This window comes from Thalassophryne amazonica, chromosome 1 (assembly GCF_902500255.1).
Source record: "Thalassophryne amazonica chromosome 1, fThaAma1.1, whole genome shotgun sequence".
Classification (NCBI taxonomy): Eukaryota; Metazoa; Chordata; class Actinopteri; order Batrachoidiformes; family Batrachoididae; genus Thalassophryne; species Thalassophryne amazonica.
In genome coordinates this window covers 78,766,266-78,785,272 of record NC_047103.1, presented here as the reverse complement: position 1 = coordinate 78,785,272, position 19,007 = coordinate 78,766,266, and the positions used below count along the sequence as shown (strand labels likewise).

The 19,007-nt window shown below is 40.5% G+C and overlaps 1 protein-coding gene across 1 annotated transcript in view; it reads left to right on the top strand.

The window, feature by feature from the left end:
* Positions 1–18,975, top strand: part of cul2 (cullin 2) — a 57,976-nt gene extending 39,001 nt beyond the window's left edge. Inside the window, exons 9-15 of the mRNA XM_034168118.1 lie at positions 1,697–1,859; positions 2,190–2,314; positions 3,585–3,692; positions 12,753–12,812; positions 12,898–13,026; positions 13,253–13,339; positions 18,763–18,975. Coding sequence (XP_034024009.1) covers positions 1,697–1,859; positions 2,190–2,314; positions 3,585–3,692; positions 12,753–12,812; positions 12,898–13,026; positions 13,253–13,339; positions 18,763–18,975 — 885 coding nt within the window. The remainder of the gene's footprint in view (positions 1–1,696; positions 1,860–2,189; positions 2,315–3,584; positions 3,693–12,752; positions 12,813–12,897; positions 13,027–13,252; positions 13,340–18,762) is intronic.
* The last annotated feature ends 32 nt before the right edge of the window (positions 18,976–19,007 follow it).

Here is a 19,007-nt window from a genome sequence, read left to right as displayed (position 1 = left end):
ACTCAAAATTGACAAAATAAAGGCAGTCTGGTTCGACATATCGCGCCACTTGGTAAAACAACAATGCTGCATACAAAATTCCTCCAACGCTAATAACAAGAGATGTATTCAGTTCAAAAACCTAAATGATTCATGTTGAAGCTCTTATAATAGATTTAAAAAAAGGATTACAAATCTTGAATGACTTATTTTATTCTGCTTCGCATTGGCCCATTAATGGCTGAGAAGGGCCTCTCATATGGAGAAAATGCCCCATTAGCCCACACCCTCCTTTTGAAATATGAAGTACTGCTTTTGGATTTTTTTTTTCTCTTCACATTTTAGTTTGAGTGCTGAATATTCGTGAGAATTAAATTTCATTGCTCTTAGAACAGCTGTACAGTAAAACTCGCATATAATGGATTCAGGTGGACCAGCCAATTTTGTCCGTTATCAAAATCCGTTCTACACATGCAATGGATTACCTTCAGCCAGGAGGCGCAGAACAATCTACAGGAATCACAAGCACCAATTAGGCTTACATATTTCCTTGATTATACCCCTGACCTTGAATCAGGACCTGCCTTATTTTATGACTGGGTCAAAAATTTAAATAAACCTTAAATATGCGCTGGACATTATGTACATTAAAAAGATTGCATTTGGTCAAGCCACTCTTTTTTTCTAAGTCAGCCACAGAATGATACTTTAAAATCCTAAAGCCTGATTCATGCTTCTCCACCTCCGTAACTCTGTGGCCATGTAATGACCTTGACGTGTGTGTGACCCTTTTAAAGTTCTCCACCATGTCGTTATGCAATTTACAGCAGGAACAGTGGCTTTTTCTGGATTAATTTGCCCCTCATTCATTGGGACTTTCGCTTTTGTCTGGTGAGTGTGAATATCCGGTTTATATGATGATGATTTAGGTGAGTTTTACTGTACTTGCATTTTTTTGTGATATTTTCTAAGGTAGGCTTTAGTAAACTCTCCGGCAGGTCTACCGCTCCATCAATATTAAAAGCAAGCATATTGGAGCACAATGGATTTTATAATATCCCAGGTAACAAGTAGCTTCATACGAACAATTTAGTATTCAGGCTATGTAAATTGAAGGTCAAGCATTTTGAAAACACAACAAATGCTCGGGCAAATTTAGCACGTCGACACCCAGAGCTGAAAGAAGTTGGAACAGCTGCAAGGGCAACACCAGTAGCCAACCAGCACACACTGCATTACTTTAACAAACTTCCAGCCAATTCTAAACATGCAAAAAAAAAAAAATCACCTACAATCATTGTCCCAGTTTGTAGTCAGTCATTTCTCATTCATAATAAAGAAGATGTAATTCTAAGTACTATGGAGGCCCTGGGGCTTATCTCTAGATTCTGTGGTGTGAAGCGTATGAGACTCCACGACTCAGTTGCCCCAAGGAGCGCCTTGGGGCAACTGTTTGTTGTGATTTGGCGCTATATAAGAACAAGTTGATTGATTGATTGATTGACTCTTCCTTTACCACATGCTGTTTCGATGCAGGTTACTTTCCCATCCATGGCTGATACCCATCTTCAGCTGGGTGGACTGATACTGTGTTATTTAAGGGTCTTGTCCACAGACAAGCAGCTTGAGCAGTAATCGAACCGAGGTCTCCATATTGGAAGCCCAGTCTAGTTGCATTTATTTTTTTGCCTTAATTTTTCCATTGTTTGCTGACTAGGTTTTGGCACGGTTGAAAGATGAGGAGGTGCGATGTCGGAAATACTTGCACCCTAGCTCCTATGCCAAAGTCATCCATGAATGTCAGCAGAGGATGGTGGCTGATCACCTACAGTTCCTTCATGGGGAGTGCCAGAACATCATTCGACAGGAGAAGCGAGATGGTCAGATTTTCACATTGTTGTCCCAGTCCTAGTGTTTCCTGATGGGCTGTTCAAAAGACATTTATTTATTTATTTTTCTTTAGTTTAGTTTTCCCCTTACCATTGTTGCCTGTGTACTTGCTCTCGGGGTCAGATTAGACCTTACTTGTGTGAAGCTCTTTGAGGCAGCTTGTTGTGATTTGGCGCTATATAGATGAAATAAATTAAATTAAAATTATATTATTTATTTACATAATTTTTATTTATTTATTTTTTTAAATAGTGTCGACAATGTATGTATGTAGTCACAGCATTGTGATGTAAGTCTGTCTTGTTTGTGGTTCCTTCCAGACATGGCAAACATGTACACCTTGTTGCGAGCTGTATCTAGTGGGTTGCCTCATATGATCCAGGAGCTGCAAGTCCATATCCACAACGAGGGCCTTCGAGGCACCAGTAACCTCTCTCAGGAAAATGTTGGTGATACAAATTCTGCAATTTGCATGCTTGGTCATATATAATTAGGCTTTTCTGAAATCCCCTCACTGGGGTCAAGTAGAGGGGAAAAATGTTACTGAAAGGTGGTGCGTGACTAATGTTTGAGACATCCTTCTGACACTGTTTCTTCTTTGCTTAGTCACAATATCAGGGTTCAGTGTATGGCCAGGAGAGCTAATTCATGTAGTTATATTCTTTGCAAATACAACACAGATAATCACAAAAAGTATGTCTGATACTGCATTCTCATGTTGGTAGTTTTTGGCAGATGGTAAACCAGATGTTCTATTGTTTTCAGTGAGAGGACAAAAGAAAATCACACTTCTGCTGGCTATGAAAATACCAGGCATTCGTCACGACAGTCTGAAGCTTAAATTCACCCACTGAAAGTGACAGGAACACACCAGATTATGGACTATGCCCGTCTGTTATTACTGCCAACCAGACTGCGCTGCTGAATTTGTGAATGCTGGTTGGGAAATAGTGAAGCAGATTTCACCAATAAGTAAATGTCTTATGGAAAATTGAAGGCAGCTGCACCTTCGAGGCTGCAACAACTAATTAACTGAAATATTACAAATTACAAGCAACAAATTTAACACATCAAACACATTGTGCCATGACAGGTAAAACCTATTTTAAACACATTATCTTATTATTGTGTAGTCTTTGGCTGCTTAAATAGATTGTAGTACAGAAGTCAGTATTTCCTGTTAAGTGTAGTGAAAATACAAGCAACAAAAGCTAGTACAAGTATGCAGACTCTTCGGTACAACGTACCTGAATGATCACTTTTGTAACCACTTTTTCTTCTTTTTCACCCCCTTTTTTCAGATATAAATTTAATAACACTTTCAGTTTGAGCATCTTAGCTTCATAGAGATTCATAAAAAATTAAATTCACATATTGGGGGGTGGGGGGGAATTATTATTATTATTTTTTTATCACAGTCTATTTTTAGCAGGTTTATTGTTACTAATTATTTTATAATAAGACTTGGCACCTGATAAACTAGTTTGGAACAGTTGGAACAATTGGAACAGTTATGCCATCCAAGGTAAAAGACTTCTACTTTTGAATCTTATATGGTCTAAGCTCCTGCTCCAAACATGTGCTATCAATACACCAAGAGGATAAAGATTTTCATTCACGTCTAGTTGATGTCTTTATGATAAAGAAAGTGTGGTTGTGTATTTTCCTAAAGATTTGTTGTCATTTCTTACACATTTTGTTTCTGTCTCCTTTAGATGCCCACACTGTTTGTTGAGTCAGTGCTTGAAGTTCATAGTAAATTTGTTCAACTCATTAACACCGTTCTAAATGGAGATCAGCACTTCATGAGTGCACTTGACAAGGTATTTAACTTTGGTCTTTAATGGATCATAAAAATATAGAGCTGATAGCTAAAATACATGATGTTGATGGGGAAAAATATGTCTTCCCAGAGTAGTTTGACAGGAAATTCTATAGTTGACTGTATGATTTTGTTGAATGTGAAATATGTTGGTGTTGCTTTCATTCTTGAAAGAGTGTAAACCTTATTGTGCAGGCAGTACTGGGAGAAAAGGTACAGACGGTTGCCCAGTTCCGGATCACCATTTTTAAAGTCCCGTTATACTGAGCCATTATGCAACTGAATGTCCTTTAATTGTGTATTGTTGTATTGGGTATTTGGATGTTATTTAGCTGAAAAAGTCTGGGTGGAGCAGCGCTTCTACTTAAAGTGTTAAGCCGCATTATGTGTGGCGCGAACATTTGCCAGAAACGGATCACTTTTGCCAGTTCCGGATCACGACACTTTGCCTCACTTTGGGGTCATTCTTGGCATCTGGCTGGAGCCCTTCTAATGCAGAATGATACACACTGTGCCCGAGAATGTGTTTTGAACACATAATGATAGAAATAATACTTATTAAATGAGAATTTACTTTGTTTCGAAAAGCGCCAGTATACGTTTTTACGAGCAAAAAAATGAAGTGTGGAGGTGAGATTTCTGCCGAACTAAAAAATAAAAGCCCAAACATTCATGTCCATTCGTGATGTCGAGATGACCCCCAAAGTCCACATGACTCACAACTACAGACACGAGGCTGCTGCTTCAGTGATCCGCAACTGGCAAATTTTCACGTCGGAGATAAATGCACGCAGCAATTAAACAGCAAGACATAACACACTGACATTTTCTACCCAAGTAAGTAAGTATTTTCCCACTCTAGAACCAAAAACACCGAACGGCTAACTCACCTTTGCTACGTTTTAGAGATCGTTACTTTAAAACTTGCAGGAATGAGCGAGTCAGAAAAAGCGCGCACACCGCAGACACCGGGATGTTTTGATTCCTCTGCTGATCACAAGGATGAGTGGATCTGGTTGAGCTTGTGGTCGTTTGTAGACAAAACATCAATTTTTCCATTGGTAACAAGTATTAGCTTATTCGTGCTGATTACGAGAAACGGCGGCACAAAAACTACAGCAGTGATCCGGAACTGGCAATGATCCGGAACTGGGCAAGTGACTGTATTATGAAGTGACATTGCTTTCCAAAATAATGCTGTGAATTTTTATTCATTAATGAACAACGTGCTAAGTTTGTAAACAGAAAAACTAAATTGACATCATTACTTGTGAACCTTCACCTCTCGTCCTTTTTCAAACTGTTTCAACTCTGCTCAGTATACCTAGGTACACTTGAGGCTTTGGCCGAAATATTGTCCAGTGCGTGATTTAAACTACTATATCAAATACATGTGAATAATCAGCAGTATAATGTATAGGTTGAAACACAATCATACAGTGAGGAAAATAATTATTTGACCCCCTGTCAGTTTTACAGGTTTTCCCACCTACAAAGAATGGAGAGGGGGTCAGATACTTATTTTCACCACTGTAAGTGACACTGACGTAGCTGTGTATAAGGAATAAAGGGCCTTTCACACTGAATGCATCAGAGTGTTAAACGCCTCACGCATTGCTCTAAAACCCATTATTTTCAATGAGAAGCGTCATCTTTTTAACACATCACACCCAGGGTTCCAGCTACAAGACTTTTGGCAACTTTCTAAAATCACCAACAGTCTTGTATCCCTGTGTGACTGGGGCTTACGTGTGTCACAGACAGAAGTTCAAGGAATACAAAGTTTCCAGATGTGTTGTCCAAGCTCTTCCACAGAATAGTGGACCAGCCAGGTGCCTGAAAACCCTCTCTATAACTTTTTTTCCTGGCATGGAATGTTAATAGCAGGTATCCATACTGGGTATATTGTTAATAGTATGACAAAGCAAACTAGGGTGGATACCAAATAAAAATTTGCATATTAAGGTCATACTGAGGTCAGAAAGGTCAAGCGCAATAGTGCAGCAATACCTGGCCAAAATTGTATATATTATCCCTACTTTAAAATAAATAATGTAATTTAAAATCAAATTTAATTCACATCAACTCTTAAAAAAAAAAAAAAAAAAAGGCTTCAAATTTTGTGACAAACTGACATCTTCTTTAGTGCAATGTACTACATGTGTATATACAGTGTATGTCAGAGTTGATAGGGAATGGATCGATCATTGAATAAATTATCTGTGGTTTCAAGTTTTACAACATTCTCCTGCTAGATCTGACTGCTCGGAAGCTTGTTTGCAACCTTAATACTTAGGATATAATAAGGATAGTTTAGTTATAGTACATTCATTATTCAAGTTAGTCTAAGATTAGTTCTTCATTGCATACCTTATAACATGAATCCTGTGGCAGTTATCAAGCGCAAACGAGGAAGTGAAGATTTACATGGGTCTTGCTTTATGTCACAACACAGAAGGTGACCTACGAATAGCTACGGTGGAAGGAAAGCTAGAGCGAGAGATGTTGCAGAACAAAGAAAAAAGCTTGGAGACAAAAGTTTTGTGGATGTCATAGAAAGGATCGAAGAGTTGTCATAGGAAGATTTTGCTGAAGCAGAAATAAATGGCATAAGACATGTTACTGCAGTTTCACAGCAGAAAGCAAGTTGACAAGGCTGAGGAAGAAATATCAGTTGTAGTGCTAATATGCAAGATATGGACACAGATTCATCAACTAGCATAGACCCCACTACACGAAGCACCATTTCACCAGTGAACGGGTTACTTTGTATGTTTTGCCAGAAGGCAGACAAAAGAAAGTTGCATAGAGTAGAAACACTTGAGAAGTCTGCTGAACTAATCGAGGGCTCAAAAATGGACCCTCAAATGAGCACCAGGCTGTCTGGAATATATGATTTAATTGCTGCTGAAGGTTGCTATCACCTTCCATGCCTAGTAGTATTTCAGAGGCGAACTGCAAAACAGAAGTTAACTTTGTCAGAAGAAAATGAGCCCGATTTATGCTTGGCTGAGGTTTGCAGAGATTTAATCATAGGTCTCTCACGTGGCAATGTTTATGACATGGCAGATGTCTTCAAGAGGTACCGAGCAATATGCCTTGAGAAAGGGAAAAAATGTGCTAAAGAAATATGAATCAAAAATGTCAGCATTCTATTATGATGTCAATGTACTGTTGGCTCAAATGCTAGCTATGTAAAACCTTTGTCAAAAGGGACACTGTTAGTCTATCCAACCCAGTCTAGGGATTATATCATTTCCAAGACATTGACAAATTCTATAGATAACTTTACCTAAGCCTGACTCTGATTCTTCAGAAGATGAAGAATTTAATTGAAGTTGTCACAAAATAATATATTTATTGACATGGTACATGTAGCTCAAACATTCAGACAAGATTTGCTCAATACTCCTGGCCACAGTAGCCTATGGCATGGCATTGAAGAGCATGTCAGTGCTGTGATTCCTAACAGTTTGTATGTATTTCTACGTTTATTCTTTGGAGGAGCAGATACTCTGTTTGATGAAGATGAAGACACTGGTGTCAGACAAAATATTACAGCATTGCTCAGGATATTGTTTATGCAGTATCACAAAAAAGAAAGCTGACACCAAACACACTGGTTTAGATCTAGCTCTGCACCAAGCTACTCGTTCAGAAGCACCTTGTTGATTTGTTTCATGCTGCCAATCATACAGTAGGTATTGATACTGTCAGAAGGATTGACACAACAATAGCCCAAGAAATACTGACAGATATGTCAGAATGGCAATGTTTTTGTTCCAAGAAATATTGCAAAAAATACAATGGTCCATTGCTCCTGTGACAACATCAATGTGCTAGAGGCAACACTGGATGGTAAGAACACCTTCCACTGCACACAGATGATGGTATGGCAAAGAAATTCCACATCTGAGATGAAATGTAATGACAACGATGACAAGCCACTGGCAAGATCTAGAACAATAAAGAAAGATGCTTTACAAGAATACCAGAAAATTGAGAAAGCACTTGTGCTGGGCCAGAGACCAAAGCCAGCTATTGATCAGATTGACAAAGAATGGTTCAGCGACCCATGTTTGAGTGAAAGGGCTCTTGCATATGAAAAAGACATGGCTGGGCTTCTGTCACGAATCTTGACTCCCAAGAAACCACTAAATCTGTGCCCTCTTGGGGTAGCTTCAATGAAGCTATTAGCACAGTGAACCTGTTACCACAGCTGGTATGCTGCCAATACTATAGGCACCAGCTGATGACAATGACACACTGACTACTGTTATTAGCCATTTTGTTGATATATCAAACCATGTTGGACAGAAGCACACAATTATCACTGCTGATCAGCCATTGTATAGCAGGGGCATAGAGCTGGTCTGGGTCAATCCAAAGTTTCAAGATGTAGTTTTCAACATGGGAGGACTGCACATTTGCTTTAATTTTCTGAAAGCTATTGGACAGCATATGGAGAGTGCAGGTCTTGATGATCTGTGGGTAGAAGCTGGCGTGTTTGCCGCCAACAATGTTGATGCTATGCTAGATGGCAAAGCTTACTATCGTGCAGTTCGGGGTCACCAGTTGACATATGAAGCACTGTCGTCATAAAGTGGTCTGTGCTACAGGAATGTTAGCTGGCCAACCTGAGCGACAGAATGACCTAGAAGTCAGAGAAACTGTTGAAGGGTGTGATTGAGAGCTTTCAGAAAATGAAGTCATGCAACATTTCCAGAGATGATCTTCATTCTGCTGTAACTGGTCTGACAGACATGCTTGGTAGTCAGCAAGGCAAAATGCGAATGGATGCATTTGAAAGATCTCATTCAGACAACCCCAACTTCTGACTATGGTCAACATACATGACAATGGTAGAAATTCTACTCGAATTTCTGAGAGCACAACAGGATGGCAATTGGTATTCGCATATGGAATCATTTGCAGCTATGCTCCCATGGTTGACAATTTATGACCACACAAGTTATGCCAGATGGGGTCCTGTATACCTTGCAGAAATGAAGAGCCTTGAAAGAAAGCACCAGAAGTACATCAATACTTTGTGGATGGAAACTTTGTGGTCAAAAGATCAAAGAAGCAGTTCAATCAAGTGTCAACTGTTCAAGCTACTGAGTGGATCAACAAAGCCTGCAAGATGCATAATGGTATCATTGGCATCACAAGAAATGACCAAGCCAGGGAAAAGTTTTGTATCACATGGTCAGAGCGATCTCGTATCTTGGAATGCACTAGGCAGCTATTTAACATTGCAGATGATGAAGAAGAAGAAGCAGTCATGACTCGATGTGACAGCCTGCCTTCCCAAACCTTGCGTGATACTGATGATGCCCGGAAACTGTACGCCAGCTGTCAAAGTTTGATGTGTTTCGCACACAGATGGAAAGAGCAGTAAATGATCTTAACCTGGAAGACCAACCGATACCTTTAGTGTCACTTGCCACTAAAGACATTGCGCCTGACGAAGTGAGCTCTGACCTTCTTACAGCAGAAACAGCGTGGCAAGGCACTACTTACGGCTCATGTACAACAGCGTCGGATAGAGAAAAGTGTGCCTTGTATGATCCACTGAAACGCAACAACTCGAAAACATTTGCTGATATATATAAGGCAACACTACCCACAGACAAGAACGTCAAGAAATCTCTCAAAGCTGACAGAAAGCTATTACAGCGCCTACTTAATGCTGTCACTGGAGGAAGATCAAGTGGAAATGGAAGCAAGTACTGAAACATGAGCTCTCACCAGTGCCCCTCTCTCTGGCTAAGCCTGGAGGACAAATGAATGTGCATCAAAATCAGAAATCATCAAAATCTGGATGACTGGTTTGAATGTTTCTCCAGATGTTCCACCAACTGACATGAAAACGTGTGTTGATTGATGGACATGCTCTCATCCAGGTGGCAATCAAAGCAACAGAAATATGGATGATTCAGGAACCTCAAAGAATCGAAAGTGCTAGCCAATTCATACCAACAATCTGCCACAGCCTGTAAGAGAGAACATACTAGGATTCATTCACTGACAGGTTGTGATACAGTTTTATCGTTCAGTGGTTATGGCAAAAAGAAATGCTGGAAACATTTTCTCGGCCAACCACATCTCTTGGGGGGCATTGGGCATGATGGGGATCTTGCTTCAGTTGAACATTATGTTTGCCAGATGTATGGTATTCCCTCTCTTTCAAATGTTGACCAAGCAAGGCTACACTTATTTGGCAAAGGTAAGAAAAGCTTAGACATGCTGCCACCAACAAGGGATGCTCTGGAGCTACATGTCAGACGTGCAAATTACCAGGCCAAAATTTGGCTACAGGCAGACAAAGAGCATATTGCTGTACCAAAGCCTGTTGAGACTGATGCATGGAAACTGGATGGAAGTATCCTTACACCAGTTTGGATGAGATTGCCGCCTGTTCCAGATGCATGTCTTCAGCTGGTGACGTGGATGCACATCAAAGTGTCAGACTGCTAGATGTTCATGTTTTACGAAAGACCTGAAGTGCACTGCTGCATGTGGGTGTGACGCTATAGACTGCTGCAATCCTGGTGGCCAGGATACATAACTAATTTAAATAAGGCAGACAATGAACATCATTTTGGACTTTGTGCTTGATGGATTCAGAAATCAATTATAATATTCAGTGCTTGAGCATACATCTATGCAGTTGGCATTCCTGACCTTGAAATGCAGTGAATGGTGTAAAATTATGGAACAACCTCAAGAAAGAAATCAAAGAATCAAGGTCGCTTAAATTATTTAAAAAAAACGTATTAAACTAGATGTATTAAGTAAGTATGAAACTATGAAATAAGTCAGTGGGTTGTGACAAAGTCTAAAATGTAACCTGTTAAAAATGTAATCTTTTAAATAATGGCTAAAATTATGAAATACGTCAGTGGTATGTGACAAAGTCAAAAAATGTAATCTGTTAAATAATGTTGAATAATGATGCTTAAAATTGAAAGATTGTATTGTAAAAAGGGGCAGAAAATATGACTTGTTCTTCCCTCTGCTCCTTTTCATTCAATGTCCTGTAATATATTCATTTCTGCTTTTCTGTTTTTCTTTTAAATTAATGAAATAAATGTTGAAAAAAAAATGACTTTATATCTCACAATTGACCTGTGGTGCCTAGACTGTCCACTTGGGAAATACTACAATATTGTTTATTTATATTTATTACAACATATTTTTGCACTACAAGTGAGAATATAGGCCAAAAACCCATAAAAGTATATTTATTTTAGGCGAGTTTCATTAAATGCACTTTTGACCTTAACATGACCTTAATATGACCTTAAAATTCAAAATCTAGGGTGGTATCCACCCTGCCTATTTTTGTTGTTCTATGACCTGTTGATCCCACATGGATACAAGCTATTAACAAGCAATGCCCATAAAAGTGTAAAAATGACATGTTGGCTGGTCCACTAGAAGGGCAAAGTAATGAGTAACTTTGAGGTCCTTGCTTCCAGTGGTCAGCCAAGGAAATTTGTTGCGGCATGTGCACATCATATTTATATCCCTTTAGAATCAGAATATGCATATCCCCTTAACCTAACCCTGCCTCGTTGTGTACTATTTGACAGCTGGGTACACAGGGACAGTCGAAAAGTTGAATTTCTTCACTTCTCCTTGTCATCAAACTTCACCGAGTCCACCATGTTTGTTTTGGTCTCGCTCCATGCTCCCACAGAATCTCGTGCATATTGAAATGTGTGTTGTCGATGTGTGGAGCGTGTGTTCGGGCCGTTTCCGTCATCGATCTTCGGCAATGTTCGTTAGCATCTTTAAATGCCGGGAAGCTGCAGGAAATGAAGACGAACAAGACACAAATCTAACAGAATGCTTGAAAATTCGAATTGAAATATGTTTAAACTACAACCACCCAAACCCGGACAACAACCAGGAAAGAGTTTTGCTAAAGGAATTGGCCAGAAGAGGAAGCTTAGTGATGATGAGTTAAGGGAGAGAGACAGGCTATATGAAAGAAACAAGAGGAAGAGAGGTTTGTCCCGACCTGGCCACAGAATGACCGTGGCTTGGTCATGACCAAGAGAAGAATGAGGTTTCAGACAAATCTGCAGGGCCTATCTGTCGTATGCTGACATGTGAGTAAAGTATATGCTTGGTCCTGGCAGACCCTGGCTGTTTTGAAGCTAGTTTAAAAGTCTAACCAGCTTGCCTTTGTGGAAACCCCACGGTGGACAACATTAGCAAGGAACCAAGCATAGATTTTTTCAATTTTTAGATCTATAACTCCAATCCAGACAAGGCATACTTTTTAGTTTTGATATGGACCTACATCTGTATTTTACATTTCTGACTGTGAGTTAGCCAACTCTGAGGGTTGCTAAAAAATTCCCTCTAAATTTTATGGGAGTCACTTTTTTTTACACTTGACAATTCCCTCTGATAAATTCTATTTTTTTTTTTTTTTTACTTCATGGCACATAGACTATTTTATGTTTTTTTCTGGGTTGGTTTATATTATATAGGCAGTTTTTATTTGCAGGATTTCAGGGTGGAATATCATGAACTCTCACGCGCAAAACCATGGGCCAGTGCTTCTACACTGTGGGCCACTAACTTCTAAATTCTGCTGGCCCTGTGGGCCAGTGGGGCAAATTGGTTTATGTCAAGCCCTGCCATGGGAAGTCCTGGTTGGTCTCCCCTGCATTGCCGTTAGGAAGACATTTAATGGGTGGCAAATTTATTGTATGTCATGATAATGACCCCAGATATACAGCTAAATCATAAAAGAATGCCTGCATTGAAAAATGGATCAAAGTGTGCTGGAAAAATTTTGATGATGTCCAGGGAACCATGATGTCATCATAGTCAGTCTGTGATTCAATGACGGACTGATTCAAACAACTGAGTCTGTATTCAAAGAACTGTGTTTAGTTCTGTTAGATATTTGGAACAACCAAACTACAGAGTTCATTAACAAAATTCAGGCTCTTATATGACGTGTGTTTTGTGTGTGTGTGTGTGTGTGTGTCTAAAAACCTATGGCTCATACTATAGTTGTTTTCTTTCTCTTTCCCAGGCATTGACATCAGTAGTGAACTACAGGGAGCCTAAATCCATCTGTAAAGCTCCTGAACTCGTGAGTGCACACATTCACCCTCACAAACGTGCACATTTTGTATACAGCATCTGACCAGGCCATGTTCCTCCTTGTGTGTGCACAGCTGGCCAAGTATTGTGACAATCTTCTGAAGAAATCTGCAAAGGGAATGACTGAGAATGAGGTGGAGGACAAACTGACGAGCTTTATTACAGTTTTCAAGTACATAGATGACAAGGACATTTTTCAGAAGGTGATGAGCAAGCCTCTTTCACAGGAAGACCAGCAAAATGTGTTTTGTTCAAACATGGCATATTTTGATGTTTTAATCAAACGTCAGTAAGTGGAATTTGAATAAATAAACATGATGAAGAGGACACTTGAGAGCAAACAACATTTGAATGCATTTTATTTTTTAATTCAATTGCCCCCAGATCACCATTTTTAAAATAAGCTTTTTCTTTTTCTCTGGTTTGCAGTTTTATGCCAGAATGCTTGCAAAACGGTTAATACATGGTTTGTCATTGTCAATGGATTCTGAAGAAGCCATGATCAACAAATTAAAGGTAAATGCAAGATGTCACATTAAGGGCTTTGTCTTACATTCAAAACATTTGTCATTTTTGCATCCAGCCTCTCTGCCCTCTAAATCACAGTAACTCTGAAGCCGCCATCGACAGGCTGAGCGACCATTTCATTTCTAAATGGATGGCTGTATGGATCAGTGACCATCGTGTGCAATTTCTCTGGTTATCACAAGAGCTGGACATCAACCATTTTCTGGCAGATTTCACTTTTAAGAAGAGATTTTGTCATGGAAAGCTGAGCGGAGGCTTCGCACGTCACGATGGATTCGCTACTGGAACGCGACAAAACCACCTCCGTTTTGGTTTCACGGGACGGCTTTGAGATGGCGTTCAGACAGCTGTCGGTGGTTTTTCCATCGAGTGATTATCCGAGAAATTGTGGATGTGCCTGGACATGCCTGAACATGTCCTGTGAGGCTTCATCACAGCGTTGCTTTGCGCCATGCGGCACCGCGTGGAATTCCTCCACACGCCTGTCTCAGTGTGCCGAAAAAGTGCTGATGTCCACGTCTTTTCACAATTCCTGTGCTAGCCAGTTGACATCCAGGATAAAACACAGCGTCCAGTTTGGAAATGAACGGCATATTCCACTGTTACAAGAGTTTTTGTCATGGAAAGAGGAGCAGAGGCTTCGCGCGTCGCGGCGGTGCCACATGGCGAAAAGCAACGCCGTCATGAAGCCTCACAGGACATGTTCTGGCATGTCCAGGCACATCCACAATTTCTCGGATAATCACTCGATGGAAAAACCACCGACAGCTGTCTGAACGCCATCTCAAAGCCGTCCTGTGAGACCAAAACGGAGGTGGTTTTGTCTCGTTCCAGTAGCGAATCCATCGTGACGCGCAAAGCCTCCGCTCGACTTTCCATGACAAAATCTCTTGTTAAAAGTGAAATCTGCCAGAAAATGGTTGATGTCCAGCTCTTGTGATAACCAGAGAAATTGCACACGATGGCACGGATCCATACAGCCATCCGTTTAGAAATGAATGGTCGCTCAGGCCTGTCGATGGCGGCTTCGGAGCGCGGCGCACCACCAGTCGCTCTGGGCCGTCCTTAAAGCGACAGTAACACTCCGTAATCTCTTTGAAGCCCATAAAATTTTCACCAAAAACCATCTGAATTTCTCGAATGATGTCCACTTTGATGTCCCTCACAGTTTCTGAAAAAATTTGATCAAGCAAAGCTGCAGTCTCTGAGCCATTCCTAAACAATGAAAAAAACGATGAGAGGGGGGACCACTCCTCACTCAAAGCCTGCTCACAGGCGAATGACACAACCGACAGGCGTGAAAAAACTCACGCATGCGCACAAAGTTTCAAGCTTGGCTGACGCAATCACACGTGATTCAAATCCATATGGTTTTTGAAAAAAATAATAAGGTCGGATACTTTTCTAATAGACCTCGTAAAATAACATGGAAATTTGTACATTTTTTAAGTCTGGTAGATTACTACTTGATTGTTCAAGCTACCTCAAGGAGAAGTGCACTGTTTAAGTGATAAATGATAAAATAACATGATTAAAATGAAAATATTATATATTTAGCATTTGTTCATTGTTCATTCAGTTTTTTAAAGTATTGGATCGGGACTCGGTATCGGCAGATACTCAAAATCAGATGACTTGGAATCAGATCGGGGCCAAAAAAACCTGATCGGGACATCCCTACATGACACTCAATATCCAGTTAATGGGTAATAGGTTTTCACCTATCTTAAAACATACTGTAGTTGGTAGGTCTTGGAACTTCTGTTTATTCAGGAATTTTCATGTGAGGTCCATTCGAAGGGGAAATTGAAATGTTTACACCATACGTGCACAGTTATAGATGGTTAGTGGACACATACACTGGAATAAAAGACATTAAAGGGGAACTAAGTAACTTGTTTTGAGGAGAATGGGGCCTCTCTCTCTCGCCCACCAAGGGTCTTGTAGCAGAAAACCACACTTAGAACTTCAGAGACACCGACCCGGTGTCCTGTGACGAGTGTCTCGGGTCACCCGAGAAACACGAACTGCTTTATGGCACTCCAACAACAACAGATACACACCTCCTTATCAAGGTACCAGCGAGCTGGTGGCTACAAGAACAAGCCACTCAAAGCTTTATTTCTTAAATGTTCATAATCATGACAGACCCAACATACCAAAAAAATGCTGTCTGAGGAAGAGAGAGAAAAAACAATGTGACAGAGCGAAGGATCAACCTCGACCGGACTGAAAAACTGATGCAAGACCTGCGTTGCTGCTGCTGGGGAATCTTTGAAGCAGAGTTTGCCGTTGACTGAAAGCACGTCATATTTCCTCACCATTCATCTGCGTTCTCACAGAGACAGAGAGGGTGAGAGAGAGGCGAAGAGAGAGATCCACCTGAGCTAAACTCTGTTCTGTGTGTTTCTCTAGGTTGTCTCTTTCTTGACACGGTTTCACGGGCTGTGTAAAAACAAACGCATATGGGGCGGGGCCAGTGAGTTTTTATAACAGATTTGTGACATACAACCCCTGGCAAAAATTATGGAATCACCGGCCTCGGAGGATGTTCATTCAGTTGTTTAATTTTGTAGAAAAAAAGCAGATCACAGACATGACACAAAACTAAAGTCATTTCAAATGGCAACTTTCTGGCTTTAAGAAACACTATAAGAAATCAAGAACAAAAGATTGTGGCAGTCAGTAACGGTTACTTTTTTAGACCAAGCAGAGGAAAAAAATATGGAATCACTCAATTCTGAGGAAAAAATTATGGAATCACCCTGTAAATTTTCATCCCCAAAACTAACACCTGCATCATATCAGATCTGCTCGTTAGTCTGCATCTACAAAGGAGTGAACACACCTTGGAGAGTTGTTGCACCAAGTGGATTGACATGAATCATGGCTCCAACACGAGAGATGTCAATTGAAACAAAGGAGAGGATTATCAAACTCTTAAAAGAGAGTAAATCATCACGCAATGTTGCAAAAGATGTTGGTTGTTCACAGTCAGCTGTGTCTAAACTCTGGACCAAATACAGACAACATGGGAAGGTTGTTAAAGGCAAACATACTGGTAGACCAAGGAAGACAAAGCGTCAAGACAGAAAACTTAAAGCAATATGTCTCAAAAATCGAAAAATGTACAACAAAACAAATGAGGAACGAATGGGAGGAAACTGGAGGAAACTGGAGTCAACGTCTGTGACCGAACTGTAAGAAACCGCCTAAAGGAAATGGGATTTACATACAGAAAAGCTAAACAAAAGCCATCATTAACACCTAAACAGAAAAAAAACAAGGTTACAATTGGCTAAGGAAAAGCAATTGTGGACTGTGGATGACTGGATGAAAGTCATATTCAGTGATGAATCTCGAATCTGCATTGGGCAAGGTGATGATGCTGGAACTTTTGTTTGGTGCCTTTCCAATGAGATTTATAAAGATGACTGCCTGAAGAGAACATGTAAATTTCCACAGTCATTGATGATATGGGGCTGCATGTCAGGTAAAGGCACTGGGGAGATGGCTGTCATTACATCATCAATAAATGCACAAGTTTATGTTGATATTTTGGACAATTGAAAGGATGTTTGGGGATGATGAAATCATTTTCAAGATGATAATGCATCTTGCCATAGAGCAAAAACTGCAAAAAACATTCCTTGCAAAAAGACACATAGGGTCAATGTCATGGCATAGGGTCAATGTCAATGAGCAGATCTGATTTGATGCAGGTGTTAATTTGGGGGATGAAAATTTACAGGGTGATTCCATAATTTTTTCCTCAGAATTGAGTGATTCCATATTTTTTTTTCCTCTGCTTGGTCTAAAAAAGTAACCGTTACTGACTGCCACAATCTTTTTTTCTTGATTTCTTATAGTGTTTCTTAAAGCCAGAAAGTTGCCATTTGAAATGACTTTAGTTTTGTGTCATGTCTGTGATCTGCTTTTTTTCTACAAAATTAGACAACTGAATGAACATCCTCCGAGGCCGGTGATTCCATAATTTTTGCCAGGGGTTGTATGTACTCCCGAGCTGCAGGGGTGGAGCTCTGTAGAGACGAATGTGACCAGAAAACAGAAGAAACGGGGGGACTGATTAAAGTCAGTTCTCCTTTAAGGAATCAGTATTCTCATACGTGTACATCCAGCTGTCACTTTTGGCAGCTGGTTCCACACAAGCGGGTACTGCATCCCTGTAGGACCATTCATGTGCAGAAAATGTTGCATCTGCTTAATACCGCATTGTTGTGCACCTGGTGCTCTCCAGTTGAAAGGTAATGAGAGGCTTTGTTTATTATGTATAGACAACAGTTTGCCCGCCATTCATGAAGCCTGTAAATCCAACCTGTTTGAGCCCACTTTATAGGCCTTCTTGATAGGAAATAGAACTTGGACATGTCCTAAAATTCTTTGTGTCACTCGTTCTGTGCGCATCACAAAGATGGGGACCTGAGATGTCTGTACTTAATCATCATCATCTGAGCCACTGTCCGGTATATGTTGCAACCTGAAATATAACTTTCTCATTACAGGTGAGCCCCGTTAACTTGTGCATGCATAAGTCGCGATTCGCTTTTGCTCTTTACAAGGTGTGGACCCTGAAAAATTAGACTACTGTATAAAAGTCCATTTTGATTTGACCGTTTTTGGGTGGGATTGTCAGAGCGGACAATTTCCTCTTCCTTCTCTGGCTGCTACACATCAGCATGAGGGTGGATGATTTGAAGTTTTTGGATATGACCTTCATCTTTACATCATTCCCACTGGTTCAGATTGGGCTGGATTTTATACACTTGCTGGTCACACGCATATATGTGACGGGTGCGTGTATAAATTCCAGCCCAGCCTGAAGTAGCAATAAGGATCTATATCAGTGATGTCCAAACTATTGCAGAAAGGGCCGAGAGGGTGCAGGTTTTCCTTGCAACCACTGACTTCAGCAGATGATTTCACTGATGAACTCATCCCACTGCTCAAGGGATGTTAATCAGTGAAATCACCTGCTGAGTCAGTGGTTGCAAGGAAAACCTGCACCTCTCAGCCCTTTCTGCAGTAGTTTGGACACCACTGATCTAAAGAGTCACATCCAAAAACATCAAATCATTTAGAATCGTCTGCACTGTCGAAGCCCTCACTGCTGACCTGCAGCAGCTGGAGGAGGAAGAAAAAGATCCTGAACCCACCCCAGATGAAGAAATCATCGTCATCCAGGGAGGACTCGCACTTCAAATGGTCGAAACTATTGTACATAGCAAGGTAAGCTGATTATTCGTTTTTTTTGGTCGACCTTAGTAAGTCGCAGTTTCAGATAACTCACGGTCCAATTTTGTGGGCCTCAAATCGTGCAAGTTAATGGGGCTCACTTGTACTTTATCTGTTCCTCTGTCTTCAAAAACGTATCTTTATGCTTATACCTGCAGCAAGCTTGTGGCTATGAGTTCACGAGCAAACTCCACAGAATGTACACAGACATGAGTGTGAGTGCAGACCTCAACAACAAGTTCAACAATTTTATCACACAGGAGACGGTGGTGGACTTGGGCATCAGCTTCCAGAACTATGTATTACAGGTGAGCATGATTTTACCGCAGACCTTCCTTGTATTTCCCAACTGTTACAAAACAGATTGTTGACCGTATATCACAGTCAAGCATTTCTGTCCATA